The 23258-nt window shown below is 38.4% G+C and overlaps 4 protein-coding genes across 7 annotated transcripts; 3 read left to right on the forward strand and 1 right to left on the reverse strand.

The window, feature by feature from the left end:
* The first annotated feature begins 106 nt into the window (after positions 1-106).
* LOC106638403 (PITH domain-containing protein GA19395) lies at positions 107-1704 on the forward strand. The gene is made up of 5 exons (XM_014351534.2): positions 107-533; positions 764-807; positions 882-959; positions 1047-1151; positions 1335-1704. The coding sequence occupies exons 1-5, from the start codon at positions 363-365 to the stop codon at positions 1549-1551; spliced, it is 615 nt and encodes a 204-aa protein (XP_014207020.2). The 5' UTR covers positions 107-362; the 3' UTR covers positions 1552-1704.
* A 4728-nt stretch (positions 1705-6432) lies between these two features.
* On the forward strand, positions 6433-13286 carry LOC106638308 (monocarboxylate transporter 14-like). Its single transcript, XM_089593081.1, has 9 exons — positions 6433-6701; positions 9285-9404; positions 9490-9633; positions 10173-10444; positions 10522-10856; positions 10985-11234; positions 11909-12068; positions 12141-12341; positions 13016-13286. Exons 1-9 carry the CDS (start codon positions 6545-6547, stop codon positions 13171-13173), a joined length of 1797 nt encoding a protein of 598 aa, XP_089449207.1. The 5' UTR covers positions 6433-6544; the 3' UTR covers positions 13174-13286.
* A 1101-nt stretch (positions 13287-14387) lies between these two features.
* Positions 14388-21662, forward strand: qtc (GRIP domain-containing protein quick-to-court). 4 transcript variants are annotated; one of them, XM_014351450.2, is made up of 7 exons: positions 14388-14930; positions 16231-16608; positions 17962-18176; positions 18252-18945; positions 19027-19122; positions 19375-19488; positions 20169-21662. In XM_014351450.2, exons 2-7 carry the CDS (start codon positions 16399-16401, stop codon positions 20382-20384), a joined length of 1545 nt encoding a protein of 514 aa, XP_014206936.2. In that variant the 5' UTR covers positions 14388-14930; positions 16231-16398; the 3' UTR covers positions 20385-21662. The 4 variants fall into 4 exon arrangements, with proteins under 4 accessions (XP_014206936.2, XP_023245452.2, XP_014206937.2 ...); XM_023389684.2 differs by having other exon boundaries at positions 14388-14925; XM_014351451.2 differs by lacking the exon at positions 19375-19488.
* A 74-nt stretch (positions 21663-21736) lies between these two features.
* On the reverse strand, positions 21737-23115 carry RpL11 (ribosomal protein L11). The gene is made up of 5 exons (XM_014351477.2): positions 23049-23115; positions 22632-22793; positions 22411-22560; positions 22190-22337; positions 21737-21934 (listed from the first exon to the last, which is right to left on the reverse strand). The coding sequence occupies exons 1-5, from the start codon at positions 23049-23051 to the stop codon at positions 21807-21809; spliced, it is 591 nt and encodes a 196-aa protein (XP_014206963.2). The 5' UTR covers positions 23052-23115; the 3' UTR covers positions 21737-21806.
* Between the last annotated feature and the right edge of the window lie 143 nt (positions 23116-23258).

The raw sequence follows: 23258 nt of genomic DNA on the forward strand, positions 1-23258 counted from the left end.
TTAGCGCAGACGCAATAGTTAAAATTATGGCGTTACCTACAAAGGTAGCCTATATGTAGGCGCAATGAATCGGAAGTTTGAGCTTCGAGGTTCAAGTATTCAACCGTGGGTTGTTTTTGAAAATCTTACTCTCTGTAGAGTCTAAATATTTTTTAGCTTTGACTAGAAAATGGGTAATTGTGTTCGCTGATGCTAACACTAAGTATTGAAAAGTGAAGTATAATTGTCGTGCACACAGCACTCATTGTTTGCAACGTCACTTTAGTCGGTTTTCGGTAACGTTAAAGAGGTTATCGACCGGTGTCTAGCAAAAAAAGTGCTGTTTTTTTTGCCACACGCAAGCACTGTTGTTTAAAAAAAGAATGGAGCGACAATGCCAATGTGGTGGTTCTCACGACGAAAGGGAGCTTGGAGTCCAGTATAATTTGTACGAAAAAATTGATTTACAAAATGTTGAGTGCCTTAACGAACTGGCGGAAGGTTCTGGAGTTAAAGTTTTCAAGACTTGGGAAGAGCGTCTGGATCACACAAAGGTTTTTTTATTTCGTTTAGTTTTAAAGGTCTACTTAAAGTCAAAATTGTAAAGTCAAACATTACAATTTCTTCAACTGATAAATTTAAAATTTTTACAAGAATCGCTCCTGTTTATGATAACTTTATTAATTACGCCATATTTGAAGAATTTCCATTGCACATCATTATTCATTATGTGTTTATCATTGTTCCTTAATACACGTTTTAAATATTTTTGTTTTTTTTACAGTATGTTGAAAGTGATGTAGATGAGGAACTTCTTTTTAACATACCGTAAGTTTGAAATCTTCATATAGTATTGAACAAAAATGTGTGCTCAAAAATTAATAAACTCAATTGATCTACAGATTTACTGGTGATATTAAGCTCAAAGGTATTATCATAGTGGGAGGACCAGGCGAGTCTCATCCTACTGAAGTTAAATTGTGAGTAACGTTTGATTGTTTTTCTTTCTCTTCTTTGTATTTTTGTAATAAAAATAGTTTTTATTTTTAAAATGTGTGTGTCCACAGATTCAAAAACAGAGAAGGAATGACATTCGATGAAGCTGCCAGCGAACCTGAACAAAAGTTTGAGTTAGTTATTGACCAGTATGGTGTTCATGAGTATCCTGTCAAGTATGTGATTGAGATAATTGATTAGTTTTGAAACGATTATAATACATGCCAAATCTTACACTGAAGATTGATTTGAAAAAAATTGTATTCAATGTGAATTTGAGAAAGATATCAAGTTATAAATAGAAATTAAGACTTTCTTTGTTTCGATTCTGACTAAGCGGAAATTATTTTGGTTCACAGAGTGGCAAAATTTTCTTCAATGCATTACCTTACCCTCCATTTTACCGGAAACCAAGGAGCGGAGAGGACTAGAATTGATTACATTGGACTCAAAGGAGAATGGTCACCTGGGCACCGTCATGGAGTGACTATTTGCTCGTATGAAGCCATTCCACAGCACCAAGATCATATTACTAGTGATGACAGTCACTCTGATTTTTCACGTGAAGTTTCATAATTTTAAGCTATTGCTACTTGTAAAACTGAGAAGTAATTTAAGTCTGATACCTTATAAGTAAAATTATTTGGCTTTATTGTTAACAGTTTAGAAGTTCGAAAAATGATTTTTTCCACTCGTAATTTTGAATACAAGAAATAAAAATATCTTATTTAAAAAAATGTAATCAAATTCTGGAATTAATTAATACTTCAAAAAATTATACTCTTGCTTTGAGTTTTTAATCAGTATGTACTCGCAAATATATGCAATAAAATGATACCACACTGTGCTCCAGAAACACATTGAATTCGTAGAGCCGGGCTATTGCTATCTTCATTTGGGTGAAGATATGGGTGACAAAATAAAAGTCAGTCAACCACATGATTGAGGCGTCCCATTTTCAAACTGATTACCAATACTCTCATCAAAAGTAAAAACTATTTCATTTTTCTACCACACCCATTTGAAAATTGTTTTTAGGATCTATCAGTGACATTTTTCAAGTCAATTTATCATGAACAAAAATAAAATCTTTGAGTTCTCCCTCAAAAGATAATAGAGTACTTTCATACTCTAATTAAACAGTACGGTGATCGGAATAAATGCACCTTCTACAAATAAATCCTGAATATTAATATTGTCTGTATGTTTATTAAACATAATTCTCAATAGTCATTCAATTTTGATTTTATTTTAAATCTTTTTGTGACAGAAACTTTTTCGTTGCTCCGTATGATTAAAAAAATCGTGGCTTACATTCTTTTAGCATAATTCAGACGATTGTTTTAAATTCTTGTTTCACTTGATGCACACGTACATTTCAAAAATGTTTATATTTAATTTTTTGAAACGATGCATTTTTTAAAATAACGATTACACTATGCTTCTGACGAGTTTCCGTCCTCTGTATACAAGGAAGAAGCAAACTGATTGAAAAAAAAAAAAAAAAAAAGTGTTCATCAAAGGACTCGCACGTGACATCGAACGGAGGGATCAAGCGTTCGGAGCTCGTAAAACACACCAGACCTGTATACACATATACTTAGCGCGTGTCTCTCTGCTGCGGGCGACATTAACCGGCCTGTTTCCGATTCATTATATTTTTAGACAGGTCAGATGGACACAGAACGAAATAAGTTTTCAAGTCGCATCGAACGAAATTCCGCGACAACGCGCTGCATGCATCAGGACCCTCGGTTTCTGGCTTGCGTTCGTTCGCCCCGTTTTTACCGGCGAAGCTTTATTTTGAGCTGCGGACGGCGCGCGTATTGGAGAGCCAAGACTGCGTTGTTGTTGTACTTGCACACCCCGATGGTCGAGCTTTTTTGTGCTTGGTAATTCGCTGCACGCCCGAAGAAGAGACCAACGAGCGCTGCCTCAGTCCGATACTAAGAGGCCCGAGATCAAGATCGGCCAATGACCGGTTACCGATTTATTGTTTGTGTGAGCAACGAGTGAAAAAAAAAAAAAAAAAAACAACAACTTTCCGAAATTTAATGTGACTTGCTCTCGCGCGCTTTTGCCGATGCACCTTACCGGTGAGTACAAAAATGTACATCTCTAAATATCGTTGAAATCGATCGCGCGCTCTGCTGCTGCTACTTTGCTCGTAATCGGTACCTACATCTCAATTTTGTCGTATGAGTAAACGCGCAAAGTACCGCATAATCTCTTCTTCTTCTTCTTTTTCTCCCTGCCTTCCTCTCTCTTTCGACCTTTGAACCGGTAGAGTATACATTAGTGTAACACTTTTTTATACATGAACTACAGTAGATATACTTAATACGCTTTGTTGCAATAAGAGCGTGAAATCACCACACATGTATGCTTTTTCTAAAGATACGAAGTAGCTATACGCTGTATTTTAGTACTCGAGGAGTTATCATCGCTGATACACTATTGTGTTAACGAAATCCAAAAATGCTTATACGCAGAAAAAAAAAAGGAAGCGGAGCTGCGTAAATATATTATTGTGTGGGTATAGATACAGAGAGGATATATATATATAACATGTATTTACCCCTGGATGCCTCGATTATGTCGCCGCGTTTTCAAGTGTGTTTTTCGTAAAAACATAATCGAGAGAAAGAACAACAGAGACCGCGTGTTTGCGCGATGCGTAATTATACATAATGTATGTATATGTATGTAAGGTAAATTAAGTGGGTGATTGTGCGTAAAGTCACGGTTGTTGGGTACTTCCGACTAGTCTTTGTTTACGGGAATTTTATTGTTGCGCCTACACACGTACACATATACTCCGCGAATCGGTATGAAAAACCTAAAATCGAGCCAACGTTTTTTTATTTTTATTTTATCAGCGTGCATACGTTATACACGTTACGTATCTCATTTTCAGTCAATTGACGGTAGATTAGTACGTGTGACGTGTGTGTTTTAAATCTTGATACGATCGATCGCGTACAAAAATCGATACTATGAAAAAAATATCGGGATCGTTGTGAATGCCGATCGCAATCGTTTTGTATTGTGCGTGTGTTTGTGAAAATTTTTCTGGAAAACTACGTTACTTATATACATACATACATACATACCAATGCGACGATGCAAACAAAGAATAAAATTATTTCGTCCGTCCCAAATCAATGCATCGTTTTTATACAATCCGTTATAGGGCACCGCTATACTCTCGTTGATTGTTCCATTAAAAATATCTTTGAGTGATTCATTCGCCGTTTGATGATGAAAAAAAAGGATATAATTTTGTGGGTAAACGAGCACGTTTCGCGCGCGCAGATTGTTTTTTTCTCCTTGTCTATAAGTATATACAAATAGAGTGCAGTGATGAAACGAAAAAAAAAAAAAAAAAAAAAAAAAAAAGTTCAATAAGCACTTTATTGGCGAGAATGGACGCTGGATACTGTATTTATAAGCGTTTAAAAAAGAATTGCCTGCCTGCACATGTATACATATACGTACATGCGATATACATACACAGAAAAAGAGATCGGATCATTATATTATATGGACGTTTGATTTGGCACAAAGGAAATTTACTGTAGCGAAAGAGCGCATGCATGCAACAACACGCGATTCATTTCTATACGACTATACATATGTATACGTGATGTGTATTTCTCTTTCTCTCTTTCTTTCGATTTTTTTTTTTTTTCTCTCGACGCGCGTGTGTATACCTACTTTATGTCTTTTTCAACTCGCGACGAAAGAAAAAAGAGGCGGAGCAGCCCGCATGCAGTGTCGACCGAAATGAGTCAAATACCCGATACATCATAATTACACGCAGCAGCAACAATAGAAGCGTATAATAGAATCATTGCTCTTCTCATTCGAACTCTTTTATACTCGATAACACAATAACGATCAAACGCGCGCGATCGGTTTTATACATTGCACGCGTGCGTTATTTTTACTTGAAAATCAAGTTTTCAAACCTTACCGATTTTTACCTATCCTTTTAGCCTATTCGCCGATATATCATACGTGTACTTCGAGAGACCGCGGCTCTTTATCTTTTCTCCCCGGAGATTTACGTCTCATCTTGATTATAAGAAATGAAGTTTACCGATCTCCGCGTGATTTATGTCCTCGAGTATTGAACATATTCCGTCGAAATTGACGTTATGCTCTCCCTCTCTCGTTGAGGAAAGGTAAAATATTTTTTTATTCTCACTGCTTAAGAAACGGCAAATATATATTACTTTACGAATAAAAATCGCGTCGAGCTCGATAAAAATTACGTTTAGCTCCCAAGACTTCGTTAATCGATACACTTCGCGCCTTCATTATTTCAAATTTATCGGTTTGTTGTGCATATAACGATGATCGACACACGTTTTGCTTTCTCTCAATTGGTGAAAGCTCACTTGCATACCATGTGCTTTCAAACCCCGACATCTTTTCAGATACCCGATTTTAGAAACTGTATTTTTTTTGTTTTTCAAACTTATACCGATCTTCGTGCACGCTGCAAACGGACTATATTATACATTTATGCTCTGTTGAATTTAACTTTCGTACTATCGAATAAAACTAATTTATCGTGTATATACACATGCTTAACATGAAACGACGGTAGTACATGATATACACCGATATCAAACTCACACTTTTACGCAAAGCATTGAAACGAAACATTATTCTTTCGATAATATTTCTAAGCTTTACCACTCTCATTTTTTTTTTTTTTTTTTTTTTTCGTAAAAACCCAACTCTTGTATATCTCGATTTCGGAGCCCCGCACATCTGTAATCACAAAACCAACCACTCGCACACAATAGACTACATGTACGCACAAGGTATGTCTATCTTTTCACGTAATAGATAAAAAAAAAAAAAAAAAAAAAAAAAAACGATGTTTTGATCAAACTCGTTGAAACTTCGTCACTGCCAAGGAGAGGGTGAGGAGAGAAAACACCCGTCGATTTTCGTCGTATCGTACACGAGAGATTATCAAAGTGGAAATTCCCTCGAGAAAATTCTAATCTTCAAACTATCGCGTATCCTTGTACCCGCGATCGGCATGCGAGCCCCATCGTAATCTACATCACATATTTTTTCAGCGATAAACGAAAAAGAAGCCAACACATCCGAGTCAATCAACTAAATCGACTCGTGTTTTTTTTCAATTCAGAAGCCCCGGAAGATGCGCGCCTCGAGATCGGCAGTCAACCAAAGGGCCGCGGACAGAAATCGGCAATAAAAGCGCGCGCACATAAGGAAGGAAGAGAGGGAAGGAAACGACTCAAGGAACCCATAAGCTCCTCTTTCTTTCTCCCGGTGTGTGTCCCCCCCCCCTTCTATATATACACACGCACAGCCGTAAATACGCGCGAGTACATACCGATTTCGAAGCGCGCAAGAGAGAGAGAGCGCTCGATTATAATTGTTGCGGGCCAGTCGCTCGCCGCCACTCTCCTCCGGTGGAGCTGTCGTACGAGCCATGAGATAAAACAGCTTCCTCCTCGTCTTCTCGGGCTGCCGGTCACAGGAGTTGGTACAGCGCGCGCGGACTGGGTCAACGGAGGTCAGGATGGTGCACGTGGTCGAGAAAAAGCACAGCGGGAACGAGAAAAATGGCACGGCCAAGGAACCCCTGCCACCCGACGTCGATGTTCTTCAACCCACTGCGCCGGACGGCGGCTGGGGCTGGGTCGTCGTCTTCGCCTCGTTCATGGTGCACGTTATCAGTGAGTATTTTTTCTTTTTTTTTTCCTCTCGTTTCCTTTCGACTCTTGCGGAAACGTTACTGCATGTACATAAACTCCCTGAAAACTCGAGTTTTCGTAACCAATTTGTGCAGTAATTTGTTAACGCAATGTTTCGAAGGCTTATCCGTTCCACCAATAATACACATTTTTGACGAAAAACATACAATTGTCGCGAGTACACCTACGCTCGAGCGATAAGTCTATCGATACCGCATCGTTTTTCATTTATCTGTACACGTACACGTTGGGTAACTATAATGTATATGTATTTCGTTCTTTTCGTCGCTCGTCGACTTGTCGAAAATTCATCGGAGGAAAAGTAGCGTGCATCCAAATGTGCGGGCGCGAAAAACACTAGTAGCGTTATTCCCAACGCGATGAGAACCGACACTTACAAATCATCTTGGCCGAAATCCGCTCGTTAAACGATATAATTTTGCTGGGAAATAAGCTATTAAGAACAAAAAAAAGAGCAAGTATCATCATCAACTGCACGTTGAAATTGTACACGTATATATTGCGAAACAGCCGAAAAATTGGCACACGCTTCTGACCGTGCTGATGTTCGCGCGCGTCAGATCGTTATCGGTAGATTGTGTATTTTGCACAAGTCGCGATAAATCAAGTTCGTATGGATGAGGAATCGATTGATTTCATCTCCCGTGTAAAGCGGTACAATGGATTTTCCTAATGAAAAAAAAAAAAAAAAACGGCACTCATACGTTACCTCGTTCGAACGCGGATCGGTATCGAAAAATCTCTTCTCGATCTGTCGAAAAATCATATCGCCATACGGGCACGTAATCCGAGAGAGAAATCGCTAAGGAATTCAAGTGCCTCCTCCTCCTTCACCACGGAATGTATATGAATTTAATTTGAAAACTCGTTAGCTGGCATTATTAATCGTCGACAACAAGAGCCGTACTTGGGTATGATAAAAAAAAAAATTCGTCGTGTCGTTGTTACCTCGGTTCTCTTGAACCATTACACATTTCAAAAGAACAGATAAATTTACCCACAAATACAATAAATGTAGTTACAGCGCAAATTGAAAAGACGAGCGAGTAAAGTATGTATAGCGTAAGTGTACCAAAGAGGGACGAGTCGGAGTCGCCTGTAGTGTCGCAAAAGCGCGCATCGCACGCGACCCCCCCTCTATTTATAATTTCGACGAGGTATATAGCCGAGAGAGAGAGAGAGAGAGAGGACTATAAGTATATACTTGTGCAGAGGGACGGGGGGGGGACAAGATTCCCAAAGACGTTACGACTCGGAAGAGCAAAATCGTTGTTATACTATTATCATTGTATAGACCTACGTGTGTATACAACACTTGAGCTGTCCTCCGTTGTACCTATAACAACGAATGGGATCGGTTACTACTATTTTACACAGAAATCGATTCGAAAGCCAATACCTTGGTTTTTAATCAACCTTTCATTGTCATTTGTAATTTGTATGGGGATGTTTCGACAAAATATTTTCATAGCTCAACAGAGAGTAGGAGGATACGATTTTCGTAATGCCACATCAATAATGGCTGCGTGGAGTGACGAAAAGTCTTTCTTCAGAACTTGTCGGCCAACACAATAATAATGACATAGTGGCACCTACATATATATATATATATATGTGGGCACCTCTATTACAATGTTCCCCTATTGTCACCGCTGCGCGTGTATACAGCTACTTTTAAAATAATGGGTAGTGTTTAAAAAACACTTTAACGGGAGCTGCGAGAGAGCCATTTTTATGTACTCTCTGTCGCGTTTGACTTTTTTTTTTATAAAGTTACTGAAAACACTTTCGAAATGTCGTAAAAAAAAGGTTGTCGTGCCATCGATTCGAAGAATAATGATCGAGAAAGTACAGTGAAAGGGTTTGCGATCGACGAAAAGAAGTAAGCTTGGATTGGGCCATTTATGTAACTCACGGTATGCATATAGTACTATAGTAAATGTATGCTGGCGATCTCGAATGGGCGGTTTCTCTGCACTACATATATAGCTATCTAAGGTTCTCATTCCACCCCTATATTGTGGATCGGTTACTTATGTTTAAAAAAAAAAAAAAGAAGATAATATTTATTTATGATTAATGTCAATGGTTGTTCGTACGGATTAACTTTTCAAAAAGTTGTAATACGCACAGGGTTTGCATTGAAAAAACGCGTCTTCGCTCCTTACCGATCTCCTCGCGCCGATCGATAATTCAATTGTGTCGCGCATCTCACAACAGCGACGATCGGCTCGTACAATCGTTCTTTAAATAAAGCCATTGTAGAAAAAAATTCAAGTGTACGCGAAGGTTTTTTGTTCTCCCTACGCATCGTTTAAACGCGCATGACGCGTCAACCGATTGAATTTCACGGAAAGTGCGACCTCGCGAATTGACGTACACCCATGATTGTTCCCTCCGTCTCGAGAAACACAGCGCGCTATGTTCTTATTTTCGATGTCGCAAAAAAAAAAAAAAAAAAAAAAAATCGGTACAAATGAATTTTCCGCTGTCCTCAATTTATTATTTGTAAAACAGCCCCAATTTAAACATAAAAATTTACAGCCGACGGCGTGACGTACTCCTGCGGGCTGTTTCAGTCCGAGTTCGTGAGGTACTTTCATAGCTCGCAACAGGCAGCCGCGTGGATCTCGTCGCTCCTCGTCGGTGTCACCTACTGTTCTGGTTGGTATAAAAACCCACTGGCACGCTTGCACGCGCGCAATATAGTGTTTACTTGCATTTTAATATAATTTGCGCGCGTCGTCAGGTCCATTTTCGAGTTTTCTCGTCAACAAGTACGGCTGTCAGGCGGTCACCATCCTCGGAACGATCTTAGCGAGCCTGTGTCTGCTCGCCAGCGTCTGGGCCAACAGCATCACTATTCTCTACTTCACAGTCGGCATTGGAACAGGTATACACGCAATCACGTTACACCACCAATTGCTATTAATTTCTTTTTTTTTTTTTTTTTTTTTACATATTTTATCGATACGAGCCTTGTTTTCGCGCTTATCTTCTAGCGTAGCCGTGCCAAGGTTACACTTTCGTACGTCCGATTCTGATGACGAGCCAAAACAATATTACAGTATAACTAATGTCTCGGGGAACAAAAAAAAAAAAAAAAAAAAGAAAAAAAAACACGTCTGAAATAATGATTTTTACAATCGGGCGCGGGTGATACCACTCGCGAGCATATTTACGGTTATCGGCGATCACCATTTAGCCGATTTTTATCTCGCGACTCGCGATAACAGACTCCATTAGCATACATATGAACGTTATATATTGTTGTAAATATAAATGCCGGCGTAAAAAAAACGCGCAAACTTTCCGAAATCGAGGTCAATCAAGCTCATGAAACGTCGGATTGATGATAGAGCGTTAATATGATCATTAATAATCCTCATTTGTACAAATGAATATATAACTTGGTGACTGTTCCACGTATAGGCTTGGGCTTCGGGCTGATCTACCTGCCGGCCATAGTGAGCGTGACGGTGTACTTTGAAAAGTACCGATCCCTCGCCACGGGGATAGCAGTATGCGGCTCCGGTATGGGCACGGTCCTCTTCGCCGAAGTCATAACCCAATTGATCTCGTACTTCGGGGACTTTAGGTACCCCATGATGGCGCTCTCGGCCATCGTACTGATCTGCATAGTTTTCGGCATCATGTTCGTACCCCTGAAACCAAGCAACGCGCCCGACTCCCTTCCACTCGAGGTATAATTATAACTTATTGCGATTTAATGAATTACAAGTATATGTACACGAGTTGCGCGTCGTATGTCCAATCCCAGGATGTCACCAAAAATGGCACTTCGAACCACTGCAACAACAACAACAACAACAACAACAACAATGTGGGTGGCAAAAAGTGTTGGACCGATAAGCGCAAGCCGAGCATCGCCAGCAGCACGGATAGCAAAAAGTTTTCCAGCCTGAAGATACCGAACAGCGCCTCGAGCAGCATCCGGCTAGCCCTGAGCCAACCGATCCTCAACGACAAGGACAACGCGGCTGGTCGGCCGGCCAGCGAGGAAGCCTTCGCCAGGTCCTTCAGCCGCGGCAGCGGTATCATGAACAGATCCGACGTTTTCCTGCGCAGCAGCATCCACAACATTCGCAAGCGCTCGTAAGTATATATACGCTTTATAATATAGCTTACCACCACCGCGGTGAACGGTAAACTCGCGTGCCTATAATATACCGATACAGCGATCGATGGACGGATCTTGTTGATTTATTTTGTTGTTGTTCCAGGGAATCGTTGACCAACGAGAGCGAGGAAAACGCGCAGCGTTTCCGGTTGTCCGTGAGGAGTTTGCCTAACGGGACGAGCCACGGGCCGAACAAGGCGATAGAGAACGCGGACGCGGACGATACGCCGGACGGCAATATCATCAAGCGGATGCTCAAGTTCTCGCTGCTCAAGGACCCGGTCTTCATCATATTCTCCGTCTCCAATTTTTGCACGAGCATCGGGTTTAACGTACCTTACGTTTATTTGTCGGTTCGTATATTATCATGTATGTGTATATACTCGATTGTCTAGGTATATAGGCTGGGATTTCTTTTTCTTTTTTTTTTTTTTTTTTTTTTTTTTTCATGAACGATTTTAAAAACGCATTGAAATAACCAGCCAAAGTGTATCAATTGGTCATATTTACAGTATATTTGATGATAGACCATCACTGAGCAACCCAAATCTTTAGATCAAAGATTAATTCCTTTAAATATCTTCTTTTAATTTAAAAAAAAACTTAGACAATCCAAGAAAAAAAAAAAATTTCATACAAGTAAATAAGTAATTTGCAATAAAAAAAAAAAAAAAGTGTGAATTTAATAAAATATTACTTTTAATAAACTTATATTTTTTCATTCATAAGAAAATATTTAACGGAGTGGGGAGAGGTAAAGAATCGGGTTGCTCGGTGTAAACTTTTTTTTTTTTTTTTTACTTTTCCAGGAGGCAATGTTTTTTTTGAAAATACATATAGTTTGAAAAAAAAAAAAAAAAAAAAAAAGAATACAAAATAATACTTTGACGAAGAGTCAAACTTTCTAATTTGGCCAAACAATCGTATGTATACCTTCACGAACTACCCAATAGGTGTAGGGAAATAATCATCGTGCGCTGAGGATAAGAGATAAATTTTGTAAATTTGCTCGATGGAAATGTTGTAGCCTTTGGCAGCCTACCGAGGCGTGGACAATGCCAACAGGCTACTGGCCGTGATCGGGATCGCCAACGCCGTGGGCCGAATCGCACTCGGCTACGTGTCCGACAAGCCCTGGATCAACCGATTGTTGGTCTACAATATGTGCCTCACTGTTTGCGGAATAGGTAACCACATATAAAAAAAAAAAAATAGAAAAAATGAAAATGTTGCAAATTCGTGGTTCATCTTCCTCACAGCTACGGCTCTCAGTCCGTTCTGCGATTCCTTCGTTACTTTCGCGATTTACGCCTCGGTGTATGGATTTACGGCTGGTGCCTACGTCGGGCTTACCTCGGTCTGTCTGGTCGATCTGGTTGGTTTGGACCGTCTGACCAACGCCTTCGGTCTGGTGCTGCTGTGCCAAGGCATCGCCTCTTTTCTCGGCCCGCCACTGGCTGGTAAGTCTTTGGGTTGTCTCTGTCCAGAAAATCAGGTCTGAATCACGTATGATTTTCTGTAAAAACTACTCATGTGTTTTTTAAAAGTATATTTATGTATAAACGATCGGTTGCTTTATTTTGATGAGCGATAAAATCATCAACAGGTATTTAGTATCGTACACTAAAATTTCTCTCGAACTGAAAAATATATCAATTTTTAGATGTGTTTTAACGTGATCATAAATGTAGTCTCTCATTTTTAATGATTTTTTTTCAAATCAGTACGTTAAAACATTTGCTCTGCTACAAGTCCAACAAATGATGGTCTTTTCTTGTGAATTGTTTCACTCTTTTGATCGGTACGTACAATAATTTTTCTCTTTCATGGCTCCGTGTTTAAAAGATATTTTCAACGAATTTGCACACAAAAAGACGTTAATTTTTGCGGGAACTGATTGTTATGAATTGAAATTTTTTTTGTTCAGACCTCATTACTGGATCCAACTAGTAATGATACATCTATAACTTTATGTGATGTTTCTAGCTGAAAAATCGCATTTCCTACTCATAGAAAAATATTCAGCATTGCCGCGCTCGCCCACATTTTGTAGTACCATGCACACAAATATAAAAAAGAAAAAATATTTTTCACGTGAGTTTATTAAAAAATATCGTGTTTTATCATTTTCTAGGCTTCCTGTATGACATTTCGGAATTGTACGATCTCGGGTTTTACATGGCTGGATCGATGATTGCAATCAGTGGTTTTATGCTGTACGTCATACCACCGATCCAAAAGAGAATCATGTCAAAAGACGAGAAGATGCAGAGGATAGTCGCGCTTCCCTAGAAATTTATCAAATTAGATGATTTTTCGAGTTTAAGACTGCGCGAGTCTTTTTTTACTTTGGTTACATTTTTTTTTTTTTTTTTTTTTTATTTCTTCGCATGTGCGGTAATAAGTTTCTTTCATTACATTGACAGGTTCATAGATTTAGTATGAAGGTTCAAGTTGAAAAAAATTTGGCGAACGAAATGAATTTTGCAAATGTTTACAATACGAAAAGTTATTTTATTGTTTGTACTTCGTAAAGGTTAAATTGTTTTTTTAAAGTTGTTTCACACTTTTTATAATACATACATAATTGTTTAATTCAGTATTACAACTGTCTTTTTTTTTTTTTTTTTTTTTTTATCATTAAAAAATGCTGAAATAATTGTATGTATATATTAGGTAGCTAAACGCGATTGAAATATAATTAAGTTTCAAGATCTCTCCTTGGCATCACTTGTAAATATTTAAAACAATATCTGTAGTTTACTCTTTATAAAGTGTATATTAGCTTAATATTTCAGTTTTTATTTCTTTTTTTTTTGTTTTTGTTTTTATTGGTACTTTTTACGTAAACTTATGAATAGTAAATACTTAAGCGTGTGAAGGGTTTAAGATGTAGTTAGTCGAAAACTTATAAAACACTGTGATACAAAAATTTTACAATTTAATTAAATATCTAAGAACTGAACGACGCGATACTGATAATAGTATAAACAAAAAATGAGAAGAAAAATGAAATAACAATTTTTACAAATGTACCGTCAAATTGTGTTTTATAAAAAGTAAAAATGATATCAAGACCAGCCATTTTTGTGGAAACAGCTGTGCCTTGAAATCCACGAATGGAATTAGAATATAAGTAGGTATACACAATTATAAATAAATTTAAAAAAAAATTGCCCTACTGTTAAGTGATGTGTAGGATTACTTTTTATATACAGTATACACATGTATTTTGTAATAATAATGTATATATGTATAAGTAAAATATAAAAATTACGTACAATTGAAGTTACAATTTACCCTTAAGCTTTTTTATTTTTCGCGAAGATACAGTGAAATTTCTAAACAATTCGAATTGTTCGCTCACGCACATCGCGAATTCAAAATGCAAAAATTTCGCGCCCTCCGTCACGCGATCCGTGCGATTTTTTTCTCGTAATGGAACAGGTAAGTAAGTAGTTGGAACACCTGCTATCTAATCTTTGATGATGAGATTCAAAAGTCGCCTATCAAAGACGTATACGTACTTAAAAATCCGAGACACACTCTCCCGTTTTTTGTTGATTACAAGTAACAAGTGATTGTGACTGTTTAATCAAAAGCATATCGCGATCACGAGTTGAGGATAATTAAGTCAAGTTAGTGGTTGTAGGTTACGAAATTCCGCTATTAACACGTCGAGCTGAACGGACTGCAGTCGCCCGCCGTAGAGCGCACGGTGCAGGTCTCTCTCTCCCGCACATCACAACACACACTCATCCAGACTTTATCCAGAGTTCAGCTTGGCAAAGCTTGCCGCATTTAGCTGCAAGAATAATCACACATCCTAATATCATTTTTGTCGTTTGAAAAAATACTTAATTACTCTCGGCAAAAAGTAATTAAAAAGTCGGCAGTGAATAAAGTGGGTGATAAGCTGTAAATGAATTGGGTTTAAATACGTATACCACGTATATCAAATACAACACACAGTAAGGGGTGAACTGACAGCTGGTGCAGCCTTAACCTTGTTGTCGCCGCTAATTGCAAGAGCCACTGCAGCTGGTTGGGTAAACTATTCGTGCATTTGTTGATTTCACGCATCTCCTCCCAGTATTACGCGCAAAAAATTTATTTTAGACGTCTGTCCTACACGTATATACCTACGCAAGCACGTTCGATGCTCAGATATATAATATGATGTATGTACGTAGTATCAGCGAATCTATCTGTGTTGATCAGATATTGGATTTTGCGATTAAAAACTTTTCGTCCCTCGATTTTTAAGTCTATTTTCAGTGTTTTATTGCTAGCTCACTTTAATAGAAGTACATTTTATTTCTATTTCATTTTTATTTTTAATTGTGACAATGCAGTTAACGAATCTTGATTCTCGAAATAGTTTTTTTTTTTTTTTTTTTATTGTTTACTACTTTCTAGCTACTTTGTTTCAAATGTTTGGATAATGATAAATTACTGTCGATTAATGTAGCGCGTGAAACTCGCGCAGAATAACAAGTTTTGTTTTGAAGCTGATCTTAACAATATATTAAGCACTTATACTCAAATGACAAAACTTGGAAAATTGCAGTTTTATAATTAATCAATTTTTTTTTCTGTAAGTACATCAACTTGTTTTTTAAAAGTGCACAGTTCTTATTTATTCGAGTGTTAATCGTCAAATAAAATGTTTTCAACTCTACAGGTAATCAAATAAATAAATTTGACGAAAATATCAAAAGTAGTTTTGTGAAAGGTGTGATCCTATGAAAATTTTAACGGCTATACAAAATTAAAACAAAATAAAATACGGTATCGTTTCTTTGAGAACCGTAAATAGAGCGATCGATAAACTTTAAACTTTTATTATTTACGGACTAAGTTCAAAGAGTCATCACTATTTTAATCTTAGCCCGTTTATTTTGTACCGTTTTCCTCGTGACTTTTTATTTTTCATTGCGGATAGTTTCAATATCTTTTCCAATTAAAATTCATGTAACGCACACAAATATCGATTGATTAGAACAGTTTTCGCAATACGTAATTTTACAATTATTATATTATCTTGCAAGCAATTCAACTTCAACGACCATACATATGTACGTATGTTGGTTTGCTTCTCAGTGTAATCGCAAAGTATGGATCTGGTTGTACTTATTCCCGCGACGAAAAAACAAAAAGACAAAAAGATTGACACGTATTAGATTCGTCGAATTAGAAGCCCTTTAGTTTCCTCTTCTCAAACCTACACAAGTATAACATAAATCAAGCGCACATCGACGCTGCATAGAAATATATGTATAAAAACGATCGGATGTAAAATTTTTCCAAATAACGATTCGCGTTTTTAATCCTTCCTTTTGTCTTCAGTCTCACTCCATCCAGAGTCCACCGAACGACAAGACGAAGAAAAAGGGAAAAAACAACGCAAGCGGAGCCACAGCGATGTCGCGAAAACGGTGGTGATCGAGAGACCGTAACGAGCTAAAAAACAGTTACCAGAGAACAACAAAGCAAAAGAGCATCACCCGGAAGAGGATGGCGCGCCCGGGTGGAGCGTCGCCGCTTTCGCCAACGTCCCCGCTGGAGTCGCGGATCCCCCGGTTCTCGCCTCTGACCTCACCGTCGCCCCTCCGACGCACCGGGAGCCAGAGAACCCCCAAAGCGACCGAGCTCTTCCCTATCATCGCCGAAAACTCCAACGCCAACCACCGCACCCCACCCACACCCATCCGGAGATCCAACTCGGTGAGACCCTTTGTTATCAACTAAAATATGTATGAAATAAAATAAATTCACAAGCATGACTTTTCTTTCAAAGCTTTGCGGACCAACATTGTATACGCGCGTCGGCGCACTCGTTTCGCGCTACTTTCACTCCTGAAGCTCTCACATTTATGCATGCTACGCGCCGCAGTTGCAAAGCTCGACTCGTCCGTGCAGTCGCCGAGCTTGCAAAGTGTCACTTTAGTACGGCGCGGTTAAATTGTCGCGCGGCCGCGCACCATTTGCTTCGTCCCCCCCTTTGTTATTGTTTAACTCTTATGGATCACACGAGCAGCAACGGCAACAACGGGAATTCGCACAGCTGTCCATCGGTATATATGTATAATCATACGTGCATAAATATTAATCGACAACGAATTCGGTTGCTTTTTCTCTCTTGTATACTCGCATATCGCGTGTGCATGCACGCGCTACTTTATATATTATAACGGCACAAGCTGTTCGCTATGTACATCACCCCTTTTTCACTGTATATAGTGTATATGGGTATATTTTATTATGTGCACCTCGATATAAGAATGCTCACGTAAACGCGGCCCAGTTCGCGCCGTAAAACAATACCGCGACGCATTTCGATTCATTGACCTTGCACTGCATTTTATAATTCCTCCTTTTTTTTATTCTTCCTCGATATGGGAATCTACATGTCGTTTATTGCCTCTTTTCTGGCGCTTCAATTTTTATGTGTAATTTTGCTCTGATACATACATCTTTTGCTGCTCTTGTGGAAAAACAAAAATTAATGCACAGTCTTTACATGTGTAGATCCATACATACACACGTATGCATTTACATGGTATGGATCTATTTGCCGCACAAAGAAATTATATACCTGTGGTGCAAATACATACCTATATATTATATGCACGTATAGCTTTAGCCGCACGAGCTTGCAGGCACCGCTACTTATTAAATTGATGTCAAGTGAGACGATGCCCGTTTAATGCGAGTGTGCTGGTCGATATGAGAATTTTGACAATCACATTATTTTTGTTTCGATTCCCAGTATTTATATAAGTTAAAAAACAATTACCTACCAAAGTTGATGCATCAACTTGCAGGTTTTTTTTTTTTTTTGTCTCGCATGCAAAAAAAAAATCAATAAAGTGGTAAACAACATGTCGATATACACGTGTATTTTCACACGATGCACGCTATTTACGGCGAAAAATCAATCGAATCATATGTAGCTTCGAACGATTTTTAATTTAAATGGTTTTTTCGCGATCTATATCGTTTCGAGCGTTAGCACGACGATGTATAGGCAAAAATATGACGTTTTTCGCCGTACAATGATAAATCATTGAATATCAGAGCCTGTCGCTGACGCCACTGCGAAATCGGCGTAGCACCGGCAGAGGAGCCGGCGATGAGTTTAGCGATTCCGAGAGCGTCAGGAGCTTGTGCAGCACGAGCGGCGGCTTACACTGCGACCACCCGAACTTTGCCCTCAACGGCTCGACATATGGATCGCGCGGTTACCTTCACTACTGCGCGGGTAGTCTGCCAACCCAGCCCGGCGAGTATCGGTATGTATCGCCCATCATTGCCGACGAAATATAAGTTGTTGAATGACGGATGAATCTATTATTCTTTGTTCTAAGGACCCCGACTCAGCGAGCCACGCAGGAGGTGCGCCACGTTCAGAGCCAACTGCGCCAGGCTCGCAAGGAGCTCGACGAGAAAAACAGCCAGATCTCCCAGTTGACCATGGAGCTGGTCGAGTTGCGCCTGTACAAGACAGAGTCCCAGAAACAGCAGCAGCGGGAGGAAGAGGAACACGAGAGCGTCGACGGTGGTGGTCTCGCGCAGCCTGACGATTCCAAGGAGCAAGTGGGTCAGATGGTGAACAGCGAAGCGGCGGCTGTCGCGGTGTCCTCGTCCTCGCTCGTCGACTCGGGCCATTTCGACGCGGCGTCTTCTACGTCCTCGACGACGGCCCAGTACAGAGAGAGCGGTCTTCTCGGCGAGGGTAGTCCGCAGTACCGGCGGCGACTCCGGGAGCTCGAGGATATCCAAGAGCTCAAGCAGAACCACAACGACAGGGTCGAGGCCCTCCTGAACCAGCTGTCGGAGATGAGCACGCGCTACTTCGAGGCCGTCCCGAGGCTCGAGCAGGAGTCGACGGCGAGGCGCCAGGCCGAGAAGGAGGTGGTCGAGCTGCGGGCCCAGCTTGAGCAGCTCAAAACTCAGCTGGCCGAGCAGGAGGAGCGCGTCAAAAACATGTACCTGAAGATGTATGCCAAAAGCCAGGAGACCAATTGCGTAGTAGACCAGCAGGAACAGCCCAGTAACCAGGTGGGAGCTGTTGGTTTGGATGCGTCGTGAAAATAAATTTGTATAATGTAGTTACGTTATACTTAATTGGTATTTTTATAGGTGTCGGAGACAGATCCAAATAATCCTGACGCGATCACGGTACCTGAGCTTTTGAAGAAGTTATCCATCACGGAAGCCGAGTTGGAGTACACAAAAGTAAGAACAGTTGGTCCCTTTGTTCTCTTCTTCCTCTCTCGTTTCAACACTTGTAAAATAACAACATCGTTTTATCTCGGTAGACACGCTACTTACCACATGTCATCCGCAAAATTATATCTGTTTTTTAACCTTTCCTCGTTTTTTTTTTTTTTTTTTTTTTTGTCCAACTTTTGTCTAACACCACACACAAACAACTAATGACGATTCCACTGTTTTTGGCCAACGCTCTTGCATCTCACACGACTCCAGGCACAGCAGGATCAATCAAGCTGTGCGGCCGAACTTTTAGCTTTGGCTAGTCGTTGCCAAAGCTTATTAACAGTTTCAGAGGCTGTTTCGCTTTACATCCTTGTTACGCGTAAGGTATTGTAACCATTACTCAACTCTGCCACGTGACTTTGACTCGTTGTTGTTATTGTTAAATTTAATTTTATACTTTGTACATATGTCATATATCAACATTCCAGGCGAAATGTGATGAAAAACATATGCTATTTCGATTTTCGCTGGTCAACAAATACAATTCAGTTCTTGTTTTGTGTGGTTTTCAACGGTTAAAATCGAATTAGTTAGTTTAATAGAGTATCTGAGTAGGTTTTTCGTCTAGAAAATTGATATAAAAAGTGCACGATGAATTATATTTTATTAATGTCTTTTTTTTCTTTTTTTGAATATTTTGCTGTATTTTAATTTAAGTAGTAAATTGATTTTATAATTACGTTGTAGATGGTTATATTACATTTCTAAAATATACAGAACGACTTAAAAATTAGTTTTTCAGTTTGCACATAATTTTCCATTGCACGGATCTTACGTAAATGAAATTATTGTATTTACTGATGAACTCGTAGTATACATATACGTAGAAGAAACAGCCTCTTTATTTCTCCATGGATCTTGGTGATTCTAAGCTTCAGCACAGTTGAGCTTTATTTGGTACACGCTGCTAAATTGACTATCACCATATTTCTGTGTCTTCATGGAATTTTGCAATCTTTCGTTTATTTAATTTTTTGTATTATAACAATTTATTTTTTATTCAGGCCTTGTACAGGCGTCTTGTGGACTCCAGAAATCAAGTACAAGACCCTGAAATCACGGATACAACCAAACTTCAATTCCTCAAGTCAGCTGTGTATTATTTCCTTACCGATAAGGAAAATCTTCATGGACATTTGAAGGCTATCGAAAGTATTTTAGGTTTTACAGATGCAGAAAAACTTAATATTGATAAGGCATATGGGTCGATTAGGAAATAAAAGTATTTTGCCTTTAAAAAAAATTTCAAACAAGTGTAGCTAGTATGATGCGTCGCGAAAAATACATGTTTTTGTTTTGAACAAATTTTATTTTATGTAATGACAAATAGTCACTATGTTTTATGGGTGTAAAAGTTTCATTTATTGTATCCGTCGTCTTGCGATTGAATTAATTCAGTTTTTATCGAAATAAGCTGTCCAAACTTTGAATAACAATTTCATGGACGAAAATGAAGTGAGTTAAAATGTAACTTGGATGATGACAAAACAAACAAAAACTCTGCATCTCTACTAGCAAAAAAATATTTCAAAATGATTACTACAAAAGTTTTAGATTAGTAGCAGTAAAAGTAAAATACGGACGTAAATGTTTCGTCAATGGATTTAAAATCCAATTGTACGGACATTTTAGTGAAAGCATCACCCAAAAAATTGTTTTTACCAGTAAGTTTATTTATTTAAGTCTTGATAAATTTTTTAGAGATAATCAACTAAAGTTTTGAGATTTCATATTACACATATCAATGTGTAATAGTATCAACATAGAATACGCTATATCAAATTTACTAGGACGGACTACATTTCAAATTTACTGAGAAGAAGCGTTAAATTACAAAATCTGTTTCGTTAATTTAAAATTCATGCGTTAGACAATGAAATCGAAGTACACTATTATTCATATCTAATGTGTCATCTCTCGTAATATTACTGGATATGAATGACAAATTTCAAAACTTTAGCACGATATAGTCATAAATGTCAAAGATTTTTAATATTAAGTTTATGTACCTAAGAGTGACGTGTCCAGATACAATTATTAAGAGACTGATAAAAAATGTCGACGAGCTTTGCTAAATACAGTTCCCTTATTACTAATTTTTCTGATTTATACTTATTGTCAATAATTTGATTTTTTCACTTTCTAATAGCACATATAGGCGTCCATTAATTCAGTTTATCTCTGTTAAACAATGTGTTCCAAGTTTACTAAGTAACATTCAACTATGATTTCTACCAGGTGATAATTTTGATTTGTAATATATTGCTGTAATGCAAGAGTTCCTGCCTTATTGATTTGAATTTAAATTCAAATCAGAGATGCGAGTGTTTTAAAAGAATAGTTTTACTAGTTTTATAGCTTTCACGCTTTTATATTTGTAGCTAATTGACAAAATGTTTTGTAATTTATTTTTGTGAAACTAAAAAATTGTGATTTTTTTACTCCACTGCTTAGCACGTGCTTGAGTTAAATCTTACAAAGTTAATTCTTATTGTAAATTAAATAAAAAGAAAAGGTTTTGTAACTTTTGTATTATGATTAATCACCCTCAAACAAATAAGGAATTCAATAGTTTTGTTCTTTTTTTTTGTTTTTATTATTAACATAATTTTTTTTCTTGTAAAATACAAAAAAATCGTTAATTACTTTTTACCAGATAATATGATTCCATCGTATTTTTGTTGGAACCATTTCATGGCATCTTCTTTTGTTAACCTATGCTGGAATCCGACTTTGCCAGTTTTCCTTCTCCTGTGAGCTACGTTGAATCCTGCAATAGAAAATTTATATCTTGTAAAATAAATATTTGATAAGAAAAGGTACAATAGAATTTTGAAGTTAAAAAGAACAGTGTCGCTTCCATTAAGTAACACACCCAGTATAGTAGGTGGGCATGGGTTGCAAATAAGAAGCTATTCATTTTGCACATGTTAAAAAAAAAACTATAGACCCTGCCTTCAACAACAACATCTATGATACCAGATAACGTGCATAGAGTAGAACAAGTGAGTGTTAACGATCTTACCTGGGCGACCAAGAACGACGTAGAAGTCCAAACCATATATACCAATGGATGGGTCGTATTTGATACCTAGATCAATGTGCTCCTGGATACCAAAACCAAAGTTTCCAGTTCCCGAGAAGTTCTCTTTACGCAACTCGTATTCACGAACCTAGAATGACAACAAATAGATATTACCGAGTCTAAACATCAAATAGGATAGGCACACTCGAGTTTCAACTCACTTTTAAACCTCTTTCTAAGATTTCTTCCGCTTTAGCTTCGCGGACTGTGCAGTGAACGGCGATCTTTTCGTTTCTTCGGATACCGAAAGACCGGACGGTATACCTTGCTTTTGAGAAAACTGGCTGTTGACCGGTCAACTGTTCAAGTACCTTTTAAACAATGGCAAAATTACAGTTAGGAGCATACATTGAACAACAGCAATGTAACAAAATAGACGTACTTTTGCGGCACGAGTCAGTCTGTCACCGGATTCTCCGACGCAGATATTCAGGCAGAGTTTGCGAATCTTCACCTCCCGCATGACATTTTTTGAGGAATCTTTGGGCTCCTTCCTCGGTTTTTTTACAGCACCAGCTGCCTTGGGAGTGGCCTTCTTTGCGTCCTGCAATCGACAAAAACATCTTGAAAAAAAACTGTTTCTGTTGTGTGTTGACAACGTGCGATTAGGTTAGGAAACAGTCGGATAACAATCGGATATTAAAACAAAATCGAGATTAGACGAGTCGCGAAAAATAATGCGATTCAACTGTCAACGAATTATTCATTTTTCTTATAAAACGGAGCCGCGCACTTGTTTTTTGAGGATTCGTTTGATTTATTGAGATTTTTCACATAAGTTTTTCAACGACTAACTCACCATCTTTGCTCGAGAAAAAGAGCCACAACGATCACTTGCGAGCAGAAGTCGACGTCCCTCTCCCCGCCACGAGATATGTTAACTGTACAGTGCTGCCACCACTTCTTGAAAGTTGAAATTTGTTTTTTTTTTGTGATTTTCCAAAATATAAAAATTGATTAAGATTCTTTACGTAACTTTGAACAAAAGTGTATAAATAAATGTGCACTT

The sequence above is a fragment of the Copidosoma floridanum genome, unplaced genomic scaffold (genome assembly GCF_036245765.1).
Source record: "Copidosoma floridanum isolate Cflo_tuat_1 unplaced genomic scaffold, Cflo_Japanese_pri ptg000019l, whole genome shotgun sequence".
In the NCBI taxonomy this organism is placed as follows: domain Eukaryota; kingdom Metazoa; phylum Arthropoda; class Insecta; order Hymenoptera; family Encyrtidae; genus Copidosoma; species Copidosoma floridanum.

Excerpts from the sequence above, each read along its gene's own strand:
- qtc (XM_014351450.2), top strand. The coding sequence starts at position 16,399 with ATGGCGCGCCCGGGTGGAGCGTCGCCGCTTTCGCCAACGTCCCCGCTG. Across the intron at positions 18,946-19,026 it reads AGGAACAGCCCAGTAACCAG|GTGTCGGAGACAGATCCAAA; the intron begins GTGGGAGCTGTT and ends GTATTTTTATAG. Across the intron at positions 19,123-19,374 it reads CCGAGTTGGAGTACACAAAA|GCACAGCAGGATCAATCAAG; the intron begins GTAAGAACAGTT and ends ACACGACTCCAG.
- LOC106638403 (XM_014351534.2), top strand. The coding sequence starts at position 363 with ATGGAGCGACAATGCCAATGTGGTGGTTCTCACGACGAAAGGGAGCTT. Across the intron at positions 534-763 it reads AGCGTCTGGATCACACAAAG|TATGTTGAAAGTGATGTAGA; the intron begins GTTTTTTTATTT and ends TTTTTTTTACAG. Across the intron at positions 808-881 it reads GAACTTCTTTTTAACATACC|ATTTACTGGTGATATTAAGC; the intron begins GTAAGTTTGAAA and ends ATTGATCTACAG.
- RpL11 (XM_014351477.2), bottom strand. Across the intron at positions 22,338-22,410 it reads TCTTAGAAAGAGGTTTAAAA|GTTCGTGAATACGAGTTGCG; the intron begins GTGAGTTGAAAC and ends TTGTCATTCTAG. Across the intron at positions 21,935-22,189 it reads CGTCGTTCTTGGTCGCCCAG|GATTCAACGTAGCTCACAGG; the intron begins GTAAGATCGTTA and ends TTTCTATTGCAG.
- LOC106638308 (XM_089593081.1), top strand. The coding sequence starts at position 6,545 with ATGGTGCACGTGGTCGAGAAAAAGCACAGCGGGAACGAGAAAAATGGC. Across the intron at positions 10,857-10,984 it reads CACAACATTCGCAAGCGCTC|GGAATCGTTGACCAACGAGA; the intron begins GTAAGTATATAT and ends TTGTTGTTCCAG. Across the intron at positions 11,235-11,908 it reads TACCTTACGTTTATTTGTCG|CCTTTGGCAGCCTACCGAGG; the intron begins GTTCGTATATTA and ends GAAATGTTGTAG.